The sequence below is a fragment of the Chionomys nivalis genome, chromosome 23 (assembly GCF_950005125.1).
Source record: "Chionomys nivalis chromosome 23, mChiNiv1.1, whole genome shotgun sequence".
NCBI lineage: Eukaryota > Metazoa > Chordata > Mammalia > Rodentia > Cricetidae > Chionomys > Chionomys nivalis.
This window is the reverse complement of record NC_080108.1, coordinates 44,083,456-44,103,832: the sequence shown is the minus strand read 5'-3', so window position 1 is coordinate 44,103,832 and position 20,377 is coordinate 44,083,456. Positions and strand designations below refer to the sequence as shown.

The 20,377-nt window shown below is 48.5% G+C and overlaps 1 protein-coding gene and 1 pseudogene across 1 annotated transcript; one reads left to right on the top strand and one right to left on the bottom strand.

Annotated features, from left to right (window-relative positions):
• The first annotated feature begins 267 nt into the window (after window positions 1–267).
• On the top strand, window positions 268–8,153 carry LOC130865058 (Golgi to ER traffic protein 4 homolog; annotated as a pseudogene).
• A 1,208-nt stretch (window positions 8,154–9,361) lies between these two features.
• Window positions 9,362–13,486, bottom strand: LOC130865156 (atrophin-1-like). The gene has a single exon (XM_057756031.1). It carries the CDS (start codon window positions 13,208–13,210, stop codon window positions 9,362–9,364), a length of 3,849 nt encoding a protein of 1,282 aa, XP_057612014.1. The 5' UTR covers window positions 13,211–13,486.
• Window positions 13,487–20,377: the final 6,891 nt, after the last annotated feature.

Genomic DNA, 20,377 nt, shown 5'->3' with positions numbered 1-20,377 from the left:
GGAGAAGAGCTTTCAAAGGGACAACAGTTTAGGAATGGAAGAAGTATGTGGAGAACTCTGGTTCCTCAGTTCAGCTTTTTGCTAAGTCTTTCTATGTCAATGTCACTAAAACAGTCCTTTGTTCATCTCTTTTCAAGGGCTGACGATGCTGCCCTGACCCGGGATTCCTAAACCCCGGGTCTGTGTTCGGCCTGGTTGGGGCATAACAGTTTCTGGAGCAAGCCAGGCCAGAGCATGAAAGGAGGTGTGCCCCAAATATCTACCTGATAGACAGCTCCAGCCACCAGGGCATGAGCTCTGTACCCCTCCTCTCCTACTGGGTGCAAGGGTGAACTTCATTTGTTCCCAGAAGAAGTAGCTGGACATAGAAGCCTGTCACATCATCATGGGCGATGACGAGGCATCCATCCTGCTTCAAGTCCACATGAGAAAAGTTAAGTGTCCCAGATGACTCTGGGTCCCCATCTCCTTCTCCCCTCACTTCCATCAACAGAATCAATGAGCACCTGTAAAGAAGCGCTTGCACACTTTCCTCTTAGGTGGTAAGGAGGCACAGGAAGAGGAGGGGGAAGGAGGAGTGGGGAAAGTGGGACATGTCAAAGGATAAAAGCAGTGAGAGAGGGCAGAAGAAAGGGCTTGCATCTGGATGGGGAGGAGGTGATTTATCCAGAGGAAATTCTATTCTGAGAGCAGAAAAGTAAGGAATGAATGTGTGGGTGGTGACAGGGTCCACAACCAAGAAGGAGAGGAGCAAAATTCCCCTGAAGAGGAGGTTAGGAGCGAATGGTGCATGTGTACCCCGAGAAGACGACCCTATCTTCCTCATGGGTTCCAGCTTGCTCCAAGCTGCAGCAGGTGAGTGCTGCCTGAGAAATCTGTTCTCCTCCTGAGGTGCTCAGAGAGGGTGTGGCTGCAGAGAAGAGAAGCCACATGTTTTCAGGAGCCTCTTCTTCTTTCTGCTTGACCGAGTTCAAGCCTTCATCTTTCATGCCCTAAGGTGCTGTTGTCTCAGCCAATGATTATTCAGACAGATAAATTTGATGTCCCCATGGGGGATTCCTTGACTTTGAGTAAACAGCAAGATAGGTGTTTGTACTAGAAATAGGTAAACAGTGCTTAAAAGGACTGGGAAACATCACTGCCCAGAAAAAGTCAACAAACTTGGAACATCTTTGAGCCCAGGGCCATCATCAGGCTTTAGTTTAGAAGGAAACCTGATTGCCAAGGAGCTGCAGATGATGGCCAGTGGTATGGTGTGCAGCCTTGTTGAGGGAGCTGCCTGCAGTCTTCTCCTGCCCACCATACATATATGGAGCATCTTCCTGGGTCACCAGGGGCAAGCCAGCTGACAAGCTTTTCAGGGGTCCAATCTTGAGATCAGTCAGGTGTAGTGAATTCGTGTCCAATGTGCATCTCCTTGTGGTAGATGATGAGTTTCTGTATCATGGTCTTGATGTACACCAACCATCCCAATTGTGTGCTCTCCTCTGCAGAGGCCAATGGTCCTGTCCTGGTGAATGGGAGTATGGTTCTTTGTGACAGTTTATCAATTGTCCGGAATCCACTTCATTGGCTACATCATGTAGATGAAATCTTGACCGAGTCCTATATGGTGCCCTGTTCACCCCAGTCATAATAATAGTCAGTGTTAGTACAGTCAGTCATCATTTTATTCTAATAATTCCTGCCATTATATGTTATTTGATTATTTTTATTATACCCTTGAACATTCTTTGTTTTATTGATTTGATTATATTGTGCCAAGTATGATTTGTTTGATGATCTAGTCTATTTGGAGTTCTGTATGCTTCTTTTACCTTAATAGGAAGCTCAATCTTTAGGTTAGGGAAGTTTTCTTCTATGATTTTATTGGAAATAGTTTCTGTTTCTTTGACTTTGCTTTCTTCGCCTTCTATTCCCCTTAATCATTGACTTGGCCTTTACATAATATCCCAATTTTTCTGGTGCTTTGTGGTGGAAATTTTATTAGATTTAACATTGTTATTGACTGGGAAAACAATTTTCTTCTATCTTGTCTTCAATGTCTGCGATTTTTGCTTCTATCTCTTACATTCTGTCAGTAAGTCTTACCTCTAGGATTCTTGCTCCAGTCCCTTACACTGTTTCCAGTTCTCCCTTGGTTCCACTTGTCTTTATTGAATCTTTTTTTTTCATGTGTACCCCTGACCTGTCTTCTTCATTCAAATCCATTGTTTGTGTTCCAAAGATTTCATTCATGTCCTCCTAAGGTCCTTGACCATTCTCATAATAGCTATTTTGAAGTCCTTGTTCTGTGTGTCAGCTGTTTGCCTTGCTTGGGAACTACTGAAGTCCTACTGATGAGCTCTAATGGAGACACACTGTTGGGCTGTTTTGATTCTGTCCTCATGCTGACATCCAGCCATCTGGGCTTAGAAAAATTTCACTTCCAGTAGTTGATATCTGGTCTTGCCTGTCTGTTGGGTAGGTTTTTCATTCCTTAGTTTCTGTTGCCCTCACAGGATTTCTGGAGGGGGTGTGGTGGCTGTGGGTAGCCTTTAGAGAGTGCTCTGAGTCTCTCCCAGGTGTGGCCACTGGTGGTTGCAGGTGGGCAGTGTTTCTAGTATTGGGAGATTGCAGGAAAGAGTAGGATGAGCTAGATTGGCAAGTGTCTCAGCAGATACATAAGGAGGGAGAAAAGTTTGGTCAGCCATCTGGATCTCTAAAGTCCTTAGGGAGTTGGATTAAGAGGTGAAATCACATCCCTGTCCAGCACGTGGTCTTGTACAGTCTTAGGGATGAGACTGAGTGTTTGAAAATGGAGGACGGAAAGGAGAGGAAATATTGCCTCTTTGCTTCCATGGTCAGCATGGGCTGCAGTGACAGACTGTCTCCAGTGAAGGAGACCAAGACAAAGGAATGGGATGAAGAGAAGGCTGAGAGAGAGGATTTGTTTACTCCAGGAATGGGGACAGAAAAAGGAGAGTCCAGAACAGGTGGCCTGCTATAAAGCTGGGAATAAGACTGGGGAACTGGGATTGGAGGATGAGAATGAGATTGAAGTTCACCTACTTGCAAGTGTGTCTAGGGACATAGTGTCTCTGGTGTTGCTGGCTGAGACAAAGTGGTGGGAATTGGATGCAGTGGTGTAGGAGAAGAATGATGGATTTGAAATTTGTACATCGACTAGCGAAACATACAGACACTGGAAGTGAGTGCAGGAATCTCATAAATGAGTGTCTGATCGTGTATGGGGCAGACTATTGTATAGGCGAAAAGTTGAGACTGTAGTGCAGTAAATTCATTTGATAGTTACTGGAATATGTTCCCTGAATAATGAATTCTTTGAGGAACCCCAAATATATATATATCTTTGTGGTAAATCACATACCAATGAAATAATCTGATGGCATTCTCTGTGGGAAAGTTAACAATGTGTTATTTCCTTTTATTTTTGTAAGAGTGTTAAAGATGTCTTCTGGATGTGGCAATCTTTTCAGAAGATCAAAGGATATGATCTAGTAGAATCCAGCTGGATTCTGAGGCCTGTGTTCTGTGGTGACTAATGATCCTGTTAGAGCTCACCCTGTGCTCACTGAGGAGACTCAGCAGTGCTGTCCTTCTGTCCTGTCAGAGCCCAGGGTGAAAGGAGTCAGCCAGAGCTGGTGATTACTGCTATGACTCCCCAAAACTGAAATCCTACCTAGCTACTCCTCAGGCTCCCATGGAAGCTGAGCTTTAGCAGCAGGGCTCACAAGGGTCTTGGCAGCCTCAGTGGAAACATTCCCAAAGGAAGAGCCACTTCTCTGCAGGGGCGGGAAAGGAGGCCTAGGACAACCTGGACTCCCTGAGGAGAACTTTGGTCTTGAACTGCTTCTTTCTCACTGCAGGGCAGGGACAGGCATAAGAGCTCTGCTGTCACCCTGGCTGTATCTGCATCTGAAGCACAGATCACTACTACACTTTACCACAGCATCTCATCTACCATCTGTTCGTCTCTATTACTGCAAGGATCCTTTCCCAGTCCATCCTGCCCTCTGCTTCTTGGCTAACATTGCCTGCACCTTGATCATGGAAATCAGTTCCATTGTCTCTAGGGTACAATGAGGTAAAAAAGTCAAATATCTGTTCCTCATATCTCCTTGGATACCCCTATGAGTCAATAATAACCAGTCCTGTAAGAAATATTAAATGATCATTTTTCTTGTCAAATACTATAAAACAAATGCTGTTTTTCCTTCAACCCTGAACACTCCTGAGCCTTTTAGACTTTTTTCCTCCATTCCCAATGTCCCATTCTAAATGCCCACTTCTCTTCAAGTGTTAGACATGTTCTTCCAGACAGATGGAACCAATTTCCTTTCCTTTTTTAAAAAAGAAAACAGAATATCTATACATCCAGTGACCTCCTCTTCTCTTTGCCTTCTTCACTGTTCATAATTCCTTTCCAGACTAGCTCTAACTGTGCATACACTGTGAAGTTGGACCTCAGCTCATCCAAACAACTACTTTCCTTCCTTTGGTCATGGATAATAGTGTTAACAGGGATAAAAAGTACAGCTTACTCTCCAGGTATGCTTGCTCTGCCACTTCTGTGAGCATCTATTCTCCTCATTAGAAGTTGCATCAGTAAGATGCTTTAGTGGGAGTGGTGGTCTCTTTCTTTGTGTTCTCAAGACCACTTTTAACAGACTCCAGCTCTTTCTGTGAATCTAACTATGCATCAGGTAATATAGGCACCGCACACACCTTTGGGTTGTGGCCCGGTGGTGGGCCTGGATATTACATTCAAGTCTGGCACAGGTGAGTTTCTCAAGATGACAGAGACAAGAGAAACAGTGCAGGATACTCAAACTCCTGGGCCTCGATCCATCTCCACATCTGCAACAGTATTTGTCTACACTGCTGCCTTTGTACACAGCTTCTGCTTACAGTATCTTCTATTCGTTCACATTCAATGATTCTAAGTGATCATAAAATGCCAATAAAACAGACATCAAGGTTATGATTGGTTTACTAATCCAAGTACTTTCCATTGAACCTATTGTTTAAAGGGAATCCCATGGAGTTGGCATTTTTCTCTTAAATATAGAAATATCAGCCTGTGCTTGGTACATTTTACTAATGGAAAATGATTCTGGAAAGCTCTATGCCTGAATACACTCCTGTTTCCACATTATCATGTGTCATGTGGTTAATATATCACTAACCCCTAAGTGGGTCCTTGAACCTGCTTTCTTTCCTAAGTCACGGTCTACGACGCATCTTGTACCCTGCACCATCTCCTCTTTTTGCAACGCCTGCTTACTGCATCACTGCTGCACCTTCAAGATCTGTCCCATTTCAGCCTTTCCCTGGTTCTCAGCTGTTGGACTGTATCAGCCTCTGGCAAATGCATTCTTCAAGGCCCCTTCTGTGCAAGTTCAGCCCATTACATCTATCAAAGTAGGGTGTCTAATGTCAGAAGAAACAACAGGCAGCATTTTGGTTAAATATCTCTTGAACATATTAACACATTTGCCTGAAAGCCATACATGACATCTTGACATATTGCCTGGTTCTGCACTCTGCCTGCTACCTGCAGACCCTATGTTGGTATTTGATCTGCATTCTAGGCCATGATGTGTCATCTCCTGTGACATTTATCAAGGCCTACTTCACTGTATGAACCCCTTTTCACCCACAGCATTTTGAACAAGTGCCTCCTCCTCTAAAATAAAGACAGATCTAATCATCCTTGATCCATTAAAGGCAACAGAATTGTTCATGTTATCAGACTCATTTGTCTCTGTTCAGGGTTTGTCATCCTCAGTTCCTGGGTGGGTCCCAAGCTCTCCTGTGTTGATTGCCCGTGTGCTGTCCCTGTCCACATTCATCAGGAAATGCATCAGCGATGGCTTTGCTAGGACACATCGCCATGCTCCCTGTAGTTTTCCTTTCATAAGTCTGAAACCCACAGCAGCACTGATACAGTGAACACCTGTGGAAGAGATGGCTGCTCTGCGACTTACAGGAGTGTTCTGAGTCTCTCTCTGGAGTTTCTGCAGGACAGGTGCCCACATGCGATAACCCCAACAGACAGGCGGCCCATGACTGACTGAGTCCTCCAATTTGTGAGGAATCAGCAGCTGCTCGCTCTCCTGTGGATCTCAAAGAGGTCTTTGCACACAGGCCTGGGTGTTTTACCATCTACTTTATATTCCATGGAGAAAGTAATTCACTTCACCTGGCTTGCTCTTTCAGGAACCCACACTGAACTAGGAGGAGTTAGTGAGAACTCATTTGCTTGACTAGCACATCTTCCTCTATGGGGTCCAGATGATGAGATAATGAGACAGCCCAGACAGAAGACCCTGGTCTGAGAAGAAGGTGTGCTGAGCCTGCCATTGCTTGGACTCCCCTCATCTTCATTTTTCCATCTCAATGTACAGGTACGGACAGGTCCAAGAGTCCTGGGGAGAACTCCTAAACTCAGTCAATCCCTTCTGGTTCAGATCCCCAAAATGCTGTACCTCAACTCTGCTGTTCACTGTGGTTTCTGCTTTGGCAGGTTCCTTTTCTCAGACTACATTGACAGAAACACCCTCCTCCTCTGTGCCTCTTGGATCAACAGCCAGACTCACCTGCGCCCTGAGGAGTGTAAACGGCATTGGCAATAACATTTACTTGTCCAGCAGATGGAGGGGAGACCTCCCAGAGTTTTCCTGAACTACTGCAAAGACTCAAACAAGTCACTGAGGCTTAGAATCTCCATTACATTCTCTGGATCCAGAGAAGCCTCAAAAAATGTAAATTTGCACATCTCTGAACTATAGATGAAGGGTGAGGCTCAGCACTGCTGTATTATCTAGGAAAATAGTGTTTCCCACAGTGATACAGGCAGATGGGGAAGTAGCCATCAATAGTAGCTTCTGCCAAAAAACAAATCAGTTCTGGTAGAGTGCATGTAGCAGCCACAGGGAAGGGAGCAAGGAGGCTCCACCAACATCGCCTGCCACAGCACCAGTTCTGAACAGTGCAGAGGCTCATGGTATTGATTTTGGTCACCCAGAAAGATGCCCCCACCACATGGAGGCAAACTGTGTGCAAGCATCGAGAAGGGCGACTACCACAAAGCACACAAGATGTACCTGATGCTCTTCTTCAGATACATGTCTAAAACAAGCATTCAGAATCCTGAGATCTCAGGTACTCAGGAGTATTTCTCTTCTTCGGTCATGGCCAGCAGAGCAGTCCAGGCTGACATGACCATGCCGGTCCTCGAATCCCTGGAGAAGGTAATAGTGTATATAGCTGATGAACTGTTAGAGAATTGTAGAGCCAGCTACAGTGTTCAGTTTGATGGATCTAAATTCTCAAGAGCAAGTAGTGTTGGTGGCCAGAGCTGAAGTGGTCCAGTGGAGGATCTGGGAAACTGGGCCATCCCAGCTTCCACCAGCCCCTCACGCTGTGGGGTCTGCAATACTACTGTAAGTCTCAGTATTACTTCCTGCCCTCCACTGAGGGCAAGGGCTGTACCAACATGACAGACAGGTACTCTATTGCACAAGGCTTCTGAAGCGGGTGGGTGAGTTCATGGCCCAGGCTGTGTACAACTGTTTCTCTGTTTGAAAAACAAGAAAGGTGCCCACGGGATCTTTACAAGGTGCGCACAGAAGGTCCCGTCCATCGAGGGGACTTTCTTTCAATCCCTGCTCAACTTCATCAGGTTTCTGCTGCTGGCTGTGGACAAGATGACTGTGTTCACAGTGAGAACAGCCTGATTACCTACATGGGGACTCCATGTACAAAGTGTACCTGGACAGGGGAGCTGCCAAAGCAGACCTCCACCAGAGAGGGCAACCTGGGAACAAGCTGAGCAGCCTCGTGGACTCCTCAGAGCAGGATGGGGATGAGTACGAGGATGACAGAAGCCTCATCAGCCTGCCTGGAAGCTGCCTGGCCAGCATGGAGACGTGCATGACCAGCACCACTGGGACGGATTCAGTGCCAGTCTGGACATGAGGCCCCTTACACAGTGGGTTCCTGTTCCGGGGCTGGAGGGGCCACCTGTGCAGAGTCTGCCCCTATTTATGTATGGAGGCCAAGGGCTGTGTGGTCAGGACCAAGAACAAAGCCCAGCTGCCCACCCATGTTCCTCATATCTCCCACAATAAAGCACAAGTCCTGCTGCAGCACCCTGCTGCCGTCCTTGTCTCTGGTTCCTTGTGGAGGGCTCTAGTGGGACAGGCAGCCTGGTATCAGTAACCGGTTTCCCTTCTTATGTGTCCATTGTTGCCACGGCATGCCAGAGGAGTGGTGCTCACTACTGGGGGCCATGCAGGATCCTGAACCCTGCAGATGAGGGCACTTTCTTGTTTTATTTCTGTTTGGACACAGAGTTATTTTACAATCATGGTGCACTTCTCAGGGAAAGTATATGTTCTGTGGTGGCCAAGATCCTTGGAGGTAGAGATTAGTTATTCAATCTACAGCCCTGCTAATCTCCATAAGCCCCACGCTGCTGTTCTGCAGATGTTTTAAAGGATGTAGTAGGTTTTCATATCTTTCAAGTTGTAGTATTTATTTTTTTCTGGGTGAGTGATTTTGCAATCTAATGTTTAGGACTTAACCATTTTAAGAGTCCAGGAATGAGCAACCAACTCTATTACCACAGATAATGTCCATGCTACCAGTCAGATTGTAAAGGGAGACACCATATTTTTTACAATTAAAATAAATAAAACTTCTGGATTACAACACCTCTAAGCTGCTTAGGAAGGAAGAAGATGTGCCCTATTTTCTATAAAATGGAATTTAAAGGAAGGCTTATGTCAGTTGGTTCTCATTTTTTTCTAAAGGTCTGTTTACGTTTTGAACCTATTTTTGATTTAATTTCTCTTACCCAGAATTTTGATCTCTGATCTAGAATTTTACCCATTTCATTAGGGTTTCCTGGTTCATAGATTTCAGAACTGTCTAGCCTTGTGATTTTTTAGAAAATTATTTCTTGAGATTATACTTACATCATATACCTTTTCCCTTTATTCATCTCAGTCCTTCCCGTGTACTCTGCCTGGTTCTCTTTCAAACCATGGCCTCTTTGCTCACTTTTACACACATTCATTTATATACATATATGTATTTCTATGTACACAAACACAACCTACTCAGACTATATAATCTTTCTTTCTTTTTTTTTTTTGAAGTGTGAGGATGTTTTTGTTTGGTTGGTTTTGGTCAGGATGATTTTTAAAGAGCATCATATAGATATTTATATATATAAATTATTAATGTGGGACGGGCAAGGGGCACACATCGCCGAGGGGGGTGCACACAGGGGGATGGGGCAGGGGCAGCAGACAATGCTACGCAAAACAGCCACATCTAACAGATGAAATAATCACACCAATGGGTTAGGGGAGGAGCAGTGGCACCAAGGATTGGGCATGGAGGAGAAGAAAAGCAGGGGATAAGGAAGAGGGACCTGGTCCAAGATACTGTGCACTTTCTGTCCCCACCCTTGCCACTTCCCACCTCTGCACACAACCCTGGGCCTTAACCTTGTCTGTCCCTTCTTCCCTCCCTCCCTCTGCCCAGCTGCAGAAGCTCTGCCAGTGGGCAGCATCCTCTCCTCGGCTCTGGGGGGGTGGGGGTGCGGCAAAAGGGTGGAGTAGTCCTCCAAGGTCTGGGTGAAAGAGCAGTGGGCGCTCTCTGGATCGCAGGTTCTACAGCGGTTGTCGCTCTCCTTCTTCAGGTGACTGTAGTAGTCCTCCTGGGCGGGCAGTGGTACACTGTGCAATGGGTGATGGGCGTGCAGCCACTGCTGCTGTTCCAGTGCCAAGCGCTGCAGCTCAGCTGACTGGGCGTGCATGGCCTGCAGCTGATGAGCTGCTGACATGGGAGCAGAAAGGGAAGCTGGCAGGTCCCGGTAAGGAGCAGCAAAGAGCTGGTGACGAAGAACTTCGTTCTCGTGCAGAGGGTGAGGAAGAAGGGGATTAGGGAGGGTCCCAGCTGGGTAGGGGATCCGGGTAAGGTGAGACCCTGAGGCCAGGGGGTCAATGAGAGGGTGCACCGAGGCGGAGGCTGCATGAATGGCATCCTGCTGGTGCAGGTGAAGGTGGGAGTGGATGTGGGAGTGCTGGTGGTGATGGGGAGTCACGTTGAGCATCTGCAGTCGGGCCAGAGGGTCATTGCCCAGGGCTGCCACCCTTTCTGCATGCTGCCTTTCAGCTGCCAGCCGCTCAGCGTAAGACATGTCAGGAAGCAGGGCTGGCCCAGCTGCCAGCGCTAGCCGTTCTCGCTCTAGAGGCCCCAGGCTCGGATGAAACGGGAAGGGATGCAGGCCAGGTGGCCCAGGCTGTAGAGCCAGGCCCCCATGTCGGGGGAAGGGATCCAGGCCTGGCCCGGGGACCCCATGTAGGGGTTCCAGCTCACTAGGCTTCACCTCAAAGCCAGGCTTGAGCCGGTCACGGAGGTCGCGTTCACGGGCTTCCCGCTCCCTTTCGCGGGCAGCTGGGTCGCTGCTGTACAGGGCTGGGACATTGTAACCCAGAAGCCCCGGGTCCACTGCCCCCAAGGGCACATAGAATGGGTGGTTGCGATTTCCAGGAGACATGACATGAGGTCGGGCGTATTCACTGAGAGTGCGCAGGGCTGGAGTATCAGGACCCAGGTAAGGGGGCACTGTAGCCACAGCGCTGCCAGGCTCAAAGGGAGGCCGATGGGGCACTGGACCCAGAGATGGGCACTCCACTGGAGCACGGCCCTCCTGGGCCAGCTTCACACTGCGCTCCAGCTCGCGCTCTTTCTCGCGCTCGCGCTCCTTCTCGCGCTCCTTTTCTTCGCGTGCGCGCTGCTTGGCCTCGCGCCGCACTTTCTCCACCAGGTCCGCGCGCTTCTTGGCCAGCTTGGATCCCTCCAGCGGCACGAAGTACAGGTCGCTGCGCGCGCACGAGTTGAAGCCACGGTCCAGGTGCTTATTGAACCTGGCTGACTGACTGGCGTGGCTGGGCACGTCCACCACCTTGGGAGGGGGCGAGGGGCTTCGGGCCGGGGGCACCGGACTCTCGGGGGCTTCATACTCTTCAGCTGGCTCCTGTTTGATCTGCGTGGCAGTCAGGGGCGGCCCTGTCGCTGGGGCCGCGGGTGGTGGAGGCAGAGATGACAAACTCGAAGGCCCCGCAGGTGGCAGGGGCCCTGGCCCCACAGTGGGTGAGCCTGGCTTGAAGGTCCCTGGGCCTGCTGGCGGAGAGGTGCCTCGAAAGCCAGGCGGGGTCCCTGTTCTAAAGGAGGGTGGTGACCCCGGTTTGTATCCAGGCGGAGTGGCGGTCTTATAGGACCCAGGGGATGAGGCTCTCTTGCTGTACTGAGGGGGCCCGGGTGGTGAGGCCGTCTTGTAGCCTGCAGGCGAGGAAGCCATGGTAGCGACGACAGTAGAAAGTGTAGCTGAGGAAGTAGTGACTGGAGGAACGGGTGGGAAGGGGTAGGATGCCCCTTGGGAACCCTGGGATGAGGAGGGGTGCGAGCAGGAGTAGGAGGCTTGAGAGGAAGAGCCGGAAGCATTGGAAGAGGAGGAAACTGGGGGGCCATTGGGACCTGCTTGACTATAGGACACCTGGCCATGAGGAGGAGGCAAGTGTGCTGGCCCCGGTGGGTAGGGCCTCAAAGACCCCAGGGAGGGAGACATGTTGTAAGGGTGTGCATGGTGGGAGCTGCTGCTCTCTAGGGGGTGAGGATATGCCCCGGGTGGAGGGGGCCCGGAGTTTCCAGGATGATGTTGTTGCTGTGGCTGTGGCTGCTGCTGCTGGTGATGGTGATGTGTAGGGGCTGGTGGGTGGGCTGTGGATTGGCCTCCAGCAGGAGGGTAAGGGCCTGGATGGGTGTTGTTGTTGGCCAAGAGGCGGCCATAGGGAGGAGGAGGTGGAGGACCCTGACTCCACACAGCCTGGGATGGGAGGGAAGGCTGGGTATACTTGGGTGGCTGATTAGAGACAGACATACTTGTGGGCTGAGGGAAGGAATGGGGATAACTGGGCAGAGCTTGGGAAGCTGGGTACTGGGAGGCCGAGGAGGAGGAAGAACTAGAAGAAGCTGCTGCAGAGCTACTGGAGGATGAATATGGATACCGCATTGGGGGCCCAGGGGCAGAGGAGGAAGAAGCTGGGGGTAAAGGGTGGGGTGAGGGAGCCAGAGTTGGACCCTTCTCTGGGCCAGGAGGAAGTCCACTCATACCCTGACCCATGGCATGGGGAGAGGGCAGATGCCCAGGGATTGGCTGAGCCCCCATGCCAGGAGGAGAGGCTGAGGCATTGTTGAGGGGTCTTAGGGCAGGTGGAGGAGGCAGGTTTGGGGTCACGTGGGGGAAAGTAGCTGATGGTGGAGCAGAAGGTAAGTTCCCACCACCCACTGGAGCATTAGGTGGCTTTGTTGGAGGGGGACCACTGGCCCCGGAGCTTGATATTGGAATTGGGGTGGTGGGTGGGGGATGCTGCTTGCCTCCACTAGGGGTACCCACTGAAGAGGCAGCTGCTCCCCCTTTGGGACCCATGGGGGACCCAGATAAAACACCTCCACCAGCATTCCCAGGGTAGAGCTGTGGGTGTGGGGGAGGGGCTCCAGGAGGCGGGCCCTGGAATAATCGAGATGTGGGTGGCTCCATTGGAGCATGATATCCTGTAGGTGTCACAGAAGGATGGGGTTCAAAGCCGGGCTCTGGCTGTCGGGGAGTGCTGTCTGGTGGTGGAGGGGAAGGAGGAAAGAGTGGAGGTGGGTGGTAGGGGCGGGCCGGGCCCTGAGACAGGCCGGAAGATGAATCGGAGTCATTCTCCACACTTCCAGGGTTGTAGATGCTGGGAGATGTGCTTCGGTTATCCTGATCTATGTCCCTAGGGTCACTGCTGCCATCGTCATTAATGCTGCGCCCATCCAAGCTGTCCAGATCCGAGGGAGACTGTGGTCGAGGGAGCTCCTGCTCAGTTTTGGTCTTTTTGGGTGCACTGGTCTCCTCGCTTTCGCTCTCTGAGATCTCCTCACTGCGGCCCTGCTTGCTGGCCTTTGGGGTAGAGGTCTCCTCTACTCGCACCTTCTTGGCAGTCTGCCTGGACTTCTCAGCTTTGCCATCACTGCTGGACGTGCTGACCCCTCCAGGGGAGGCCCGGCCCCTTGATCTCAGCTCTTCCCGGGGCCCAGGGGCCTCTTTCTTCCGTCCACTCCTCATTGACATTGAGTCTTTATTCTGTCGTGTCTTCATTCTTCAGGCTGTGGAGACCCCATTCTCCTCTGCCTGGGCAGCTTAATACAGAATCTCGTATGCTGTACCCCAAGCTCCCCACAGCTGTGGTCTGGGAAGCTGGAAGCAGTTGTAGGCACGTGGTACTCGCAGGGTTTTCTCTGTGAAACACTGCCGAGCCTCAGTGCCCCCTTCACGAAGTAACTAGGTCTGGGATTAGGAAAACAGGGTCAGAGGTGACCTGTGAGCGGCTCGGGACGGCTGGCTGGCTGCGAGTGCAGTCGGGCTCCGGCGCCTCCCGGGGATGGCGGCGGCCACTCCCCGCCCCTCCTCGCTGCGCGGCTTCAGTCGCTGCTGCCGCGGCGGCGGCGGCGGCGGCGGCGGCCCCGGCCCCCCCGGAGGGTGGCCCCCATGCCTCTCTCCCCGCGCAGCCCCGATCGGCTTCTCGCACTCCCCGCCCGCCCGGAACGCGCCGCCCGCCCCCGCCGCGCCGCCCGCCTCCGCCCGCACTCGCGGCCCCAGCGAGGCCCGCGACCCCCGACCCTCCCGCCGCTCGTGCCGCGCGCCCCTAGCCCGCCCCGAGGCCAGCCGCCCACAAACGCGTCCTGGCCCGAGGCCCCGGCCCGGCGCCGGGCTGCGGGCGGGCGGACAGGCGGACGGGCTGGGCGGCGCGTCCGGCGACTCGCACAGGAAAGCGGAAGGCAGAGGGAGGGCGCTCCGGAGAGGGGGATGGGAGCAGGGAGGAAGAGGGAGAAGGAGGGAGCACGGAGGAACGGAGGAGAGAGGGGCCTGGAGGAGACGCGAGGGAGGGAGCGCGCGGCAGTCGGGGGGCGGAGGATCTATATAATCTTTCTTGTAAGCATGTTTTTAGGTTTGACCATTAGTTTGGGGTCACCAATAGCAAGTGTGTGCTCCTCATGAGGAAGGCTATTTCTCCTACCCTCAACATTCTTTGGTTGAGGTGTTTTTATTTAGACTTGAGTCCTTGGATTTTCATTAGTACATACATGTTGGTGAGACATTATGTTAAATGCTTCTGTTATATGCTACTGGGAGGCACCGTCTCACAGCAAACTTCCTGACTCTCTGTCCCTTACAATCTTTCCACCTCCTCCTACTCAACTTTATCTGGGGTGTGGGAGTGTGAACTACACAACCCTGTGGTTTGATTGATTGTGGTTTTGTGTAGTAGTCTCCATCTGTTGCAAAGGGAAATTCATTGATGAAGGATGATGACTATACTTATCAGTGAGTATAGATTCTTGTTTATAGTTGTTACAGGTTATTCTGGTTTAGTGGCTGTACATTCTCCTATAATAACCATAATTTCTCTAGGACTGAGTAGTTAGGTAGTTTACCCCTACAATGTATGGTATTCCTTTTCACATATGGGTCTTAAAAGCAATTGGAGAGCTTGTGGTCAGCACTAAGGTATGTTTGACAATAGTGCATCTTTAGGGTTATCACAACCTTCTGGTTATCTTTGTGAGTTCAAAGGTATAAAGTTGGGTTAAGATTGTGTAGGTTGGATTTTCCAGCTCCCTATCAGAGAGGCAGCTTCTGTCTCTCCTCTCTCTGTCTCACCTCTCTCTCTCTCTGGTGCCAGAAGAGGGCACCAGATCTCATTACAGATGGTTGTGAGCCACCATGTGGTTGCTGGGAATAGAACTCAGGTCCTCCGGAAGAACAGTAAATGCTCTTAACCACTGAGCCACCACTCCAGCCCCCCATATACCAAAGTTAAATCAGGACCAGGTAAACAATCTAAATAGACCTATTAGTCACGAAGAATTAGAAGTTGTTATAAAAACCTCTCTACCAAAAAAAGCCCAGGTCCAGAAGGCTTCAATGCAGAATTCTACCAGAACTTCCAAGAAGACCTAATACCTATATTCCTTAATGTGTTTCACAATACAGAAACAGAGAAGTCATTGCCAAATTCCTTTTATGAGCTGCAGTTACTCTGATACCAAAACCACACAAAGACCCAACCAAGAAAGAGAACTACAGGACAATCTCACTCATGAACATCGATGCGAAAATCCTCAATAAAATACTGGCAAACCGAATCCAAGAACACATTAGAAAAAGCCTATTATGCATGATCCTAGAGAAGCTAATTAAGAAGGTAAAGCCAAAGAAAAACATTTAGGCGATGAAAGGAGACAGAGACAAAGACCCACATTGGAGCACCGGACTGAAATCTCAAGGTCCAAATCAAGAGCAGGAGACAGAGCACGAGCAAGGAACTCAGGACCGTGAGCGGTGCACCCACACACTGAGACAATGGATATGTTCTATCAGGAACTCACCAAGGCCAGCTGGCCTGGGTCTGAAAAAGCATGGGATAAAACCGGACTTGCTGAACATAATAGACAATAAGGACTACTGAGAAGTCAAGAACAATGGCAATGGGTTTTTGATCCTACAGCACATACTGGCTTTGTGGTAGCCTAGGCAGTTTGGATGCTCACCTTACTAGACTTGGATGGAGCTGGGTGGTCCTTGGACTTCCCACAGGGCAGGGAACCCGGATTACTCTTAGGGATGATGAGGGAGGGGGACATGATGGGGGAGGGGGAGGGAAATGGGAGGTGGTGGTGGGGAGAAGGCAGAAATCTTTAATAAATAAATAAATTAATTTAAAAAATTAAAAAAAAAGGAAAGAAAAATTACCCATTATTATCAAGTAGGCTTCACCCCAGGGATGCAGGGCTGGTTTAACATACATAAATCTTGATATGTAATCCATCATATAAATAAACTGAAAGAAAAAAATGATCATTTCATTAGATGCTGAAAAAGCATTTGACAAAATTCAACATCCCTTCATGATAAAGGTCTTAGAGAGATTAGAGTTACAAGGGTCGTACCTAACTATAATAAAAGCTTTTCATAGCAAGATGACAGCTAACATCAAATTAAACGGAGGGAAACTCAAAGCCATCCCACTAAAATCAGGAACATGACAGGGCTGTCCACTCTCTCCATACCTCTTCAATAGTGCTTGAAGTTCTAGCGATAGCAATAAGACAACATAAAAGGATCAAAGGTATTCAAATTGGAAAGGAAGAAGTTAAACTTTCATTATTTGCAGACGGTATGATAGTGTACATAAGCAACCCCAAAAACTCCAGCAAAGAACTTCTACAGCTGATAAACACCTTTAGTAGTGTGGCAGGATACAAGATCAATTCCAAAATATCAGTTGCCCTTCTATACACAAAGTATAAGGAAGCTTAGAGGGAAATCACACAAGCATCAAACTTCACGATAGCCACAAATAGCATAAAATATCTTGGAGGTAACTCTAACCAAGGAAGTAAAGGATCTGTTTGACAAGAACTTTAAGTCTTTGAAGAAAGAAATTGAGGAGGATACCAGAAAATAGAAGGATATCCCTTTCTCTTGGATTGGGAGGATCAACATAGTAAAAATGGCAATTCTACCAAGGGCAATTTATAGATTCAATGCAATCCCCATCAAAATCCCATCAAAATTCTTCACAGATCTTGAGAGGAAATTAATCAACTTTATATGGAAAAACCAAAAACCCAGGATAGCCAAAACAATCTTATACAATAAAGGAACTCTGGAGGCATTACCATCCCTGACTTCAAACTCTATTACAGAACTTCAGTATTGAAAACAGCTTGGTATTGGCATAAAAACAGAGAAGTTGATCAATGGAATCGAGTAGAAGACCCTGATTTTAACCCACAAACCTATGAACACCTGATTTGTGATAAAGGAGCTAAAAGTATTCAATGGAAGAAAGAAACCATCTTCAACAAATGGTGCTTGCAGAACTGGTTGTGAACCTGTAGAATAATGAAAATATATCCATATCTATCGCCATGCACAAAACTCAAGTCCAAATGGATTAAGGACCTCAATATCAGTCTCAACACACTGAACCTGATAGAGGAAAAAGTGGGAAGTACTCTACAACATATGGGCACAGGAGATCACTTCTTACGTATGTCCCCAGCAGCACAGACATTAAGGGCAACATTGAATAAATGGGACCTCCTGAAACTGAGAAGCTTCTGTAAAGCAAAGGACACTGTCACTAAGACAAAAAGGCAACCCACTGACTGGGAGAAGATCTTCACCAACCCTGCAACAGACAAAGGTCTGATCTCCAAAATAGATAAAGAACACAAGAAACTAGACTTTAAAATGCTAATTAACCCAATTAAAAAATGGGGCACTGAACTGAACAGAGAATTCTCAACAGAAGAAATTCAAATGGCCAAAAGACACTTAAGGTCATGCTCAATCTCCTTAGCTATAAGAGAAATGCAAATTAAAACAACTTTGAGATACCATCTTATACCTGTCAGAATGGCTAAAATCAAAAACACCAATGACAGTCTTTGCTGGAGAGGTTGTGGAGTAAGGGGCACTCTCATCCATTGTTGGTGGGAATGCAAACTTGCACAACCACTTTGGAAATCAGTGTGGCAATTTCTCAGGAAATTTGGGATCAACCTACTGCAAGATCCAGTAATACCACTCTTGGGAATATACCCAAGAGATGCCCTATCATATGACAAAAGCATTTGTTCAACTATGTTCATAGAAGCATTGTTTGTAATAGCCAGATCCTGGAAACAACCTAGATGCCCTTCAATGGAAGAATGGATGAAGAAAGTGTGGAATATATACATATTAGAGTACTACTCAGCAGTTAAAAACAATGACATCCTGAATTTTGCATGCAAATGGATGGAAATAGAAAACACTATCCTGAGTGAGGTAAGCCAGACCCAAAAAGAGGAACATGGGATGTACTCACTCATTGTTGGTTTCTAGCCATAAACAAATGACATTGAGCATATAATTTGTGGTCCTAGAGAAGCTAAATAAGAAGGTGAACCCAAAGAAAAACGTATAGTCATCCACCTGGATAGGGCAAGTAGACAAGATTGCTGGGCAAAACTGGGAACTTCTGGGTGAGGTGGCATAAGGCTAAGGGGAAATGGGGTGAGAAATGTGACAAGGGGAGGATGAGGGGACCTTGGGGGAATGGGATGGTTGGGATATAGGAAGGGTGGATACGGGAGCAGAGAAAAATATATCCTAATTAAGGGAGCCGTCTTAGGGTTGGCAAGAGACTTGACTTAGAGGGGCTTGCAGGTGTCCAGGGAGAGGTCCCCAGCTAGTACCTTGGGCAACTGAGGAGAGGGAACCTGAAATGACCCTATCCTATACTGATGAATATCTTACATATCACCTTAGAACCTTCATCTGGCGATGGATCGAGGTAGAGACAGAGACCCAATTTGGAGCAAGGGACTGAGCTCTTAAGGTCCAAATGAGGAGCAGAAAGAAGGAGAACATGAGCAAGGAAGTCACGACCACGAGATGTGCACCCATCCACTGTGACAGTGGAACTGAACTATTGGGAGCTCACCAAGGCCAGCTGGACTGGGACTGAATAAGCATGGGATGAAACCGGACTCTCTGAACATGGCAGACAATGAAGGCTGATGAGAAGCCAAGGACAATGGTACTAGGTTTCGATCCTAATACATGAACTGGCTTTGTGGGAGCTTAGCCTGTTTGGATGCCCACCTTCCTGGATCTAGATAGAAGTGGGAGGACCTTGGACTTCCTGCAGGGCAAGGAATTTGGACTGCTGTTCAGTACAAAGAGGGAGGGGGAATGGAGTGGGGGGAGGGGGAGGGGAGTGGGGAAAGGGGGAGGGGGGAGGGAGCAATGTGTGGGACGAGGGGGAGGGAAATGGGAAATGGGTAGGATGCGTAAATTTTTATTAAAAAAGAATAAAATAAAAAAAATATTAAAAAAAATTTCACGGACTCAAGCCTGCTAGAAGTGATAATCAAGAACACCAATGATAGCCTTTGCTGGAGAGGTTGTGGAGAAAGAGGCATACTCATTCATTGCTGGTGGGAATGCAAACTTGTGCAACCACTTTGGAAATCAGTGTGGCGATTTCTCAGGAAATTTGGGATCAACCTACCCCAAGATCCAGTAATACCACTATTGGGAATATACCCAAGAGATGCCACATCAAATGACAAAAGTATCTGTTCAACTATGTTCATAGCAGCATTGTTTGTAATAGCCAAAACCTGGAAACAACCTAGATGCCCTTCAATGGAGGAATGGATGAAGAAAGTGTGGAATATATACATATTAGAGTACTACTCAGCAGTAAAAAACAATGACTTCTCGAATTTTGCGTGCAAATGGATGGAAATAGAAAACACTATCCTGAGTGAGGTATCCCAGACTCAAAAAGAGGAACATGGGATGTACTCACTCATAATCGGTTTCTAGCCATAAAATAAAAGACATTAAGCATATAATGTGTGATCCTATAGAAGCTAAATAAGAAAGTGAACCCAAAGAAATTCATATAGTCATCCGCATGGAGAGGGGGAAGTAGACAAGATTCCAGGGCAAAAACTGGGAACTTGCGGGTGAGGTGGCATGGGGCAAAGGGGAAATGGGATGAGAAATATGAGAAGGGGAGGATGGGAGGAGCTCGGAGGATTGGGATGGTTGGGATATAGGAAGGAGGGATACGGGAGCAGCGAAGTATATATCCTATCTAAGGGAGCCATCTTAGGGTTGGCAAGAGACTTGACTCTTGAGGGGTTCGCAGGTGTCCAGGAATATGTCCCCAGCTGGTACCTTGGGCAACTAAGGAGAGGGAACCTGAAATGACCCTATCCTATACTGATGAATATCTTGCATATCACCTTAGAACCTTCATCTGGCGATGGATCGAGGTAGAGACAGAGTCTCAATTTGGAGCAACGGTCTGAGCTCTTAAGGTCCAAATGAGGAGCAGAAGGAGGGAGAACATGAGCAAAAAATCAGGACCACGAGGGATGCACCCACCCACTGTGACAGTGGAACTGATTTATTGGGAGCCCACCAAGGCCAGCTGGTCTGGGACTGAATAAGCATGGGTTGATTCCGGACTCTCTGAGCATGGCGGTCAATGAAGACTGATGAGAAGCCAAGGACAATGGCACTAGGTTTCGATCCTAATACATGAACTGGCTTTGTGGGAGCTTAGCCTGTTTGGACGCTCACCTTTCTGGACGTAGATAGAAGGACCTTGGTCTTCCCGCAGGGCAGGGAATTTGGACTGCTCTTCAGTATCGAGAGGGAGGGGGAATGGAGTGGGGGGAGGAGAAGAGGAGTGGG

Bases quoted from the DNA above. Each gene is read 5' to 3' on its own strand.
- LOC130865156 (XM_057756031.1), bottom strand. From the start codon at position 13,210: ATGAAGACACGACAGAATAAAGACTCAATGTCAATGAGGAGTGGACGG.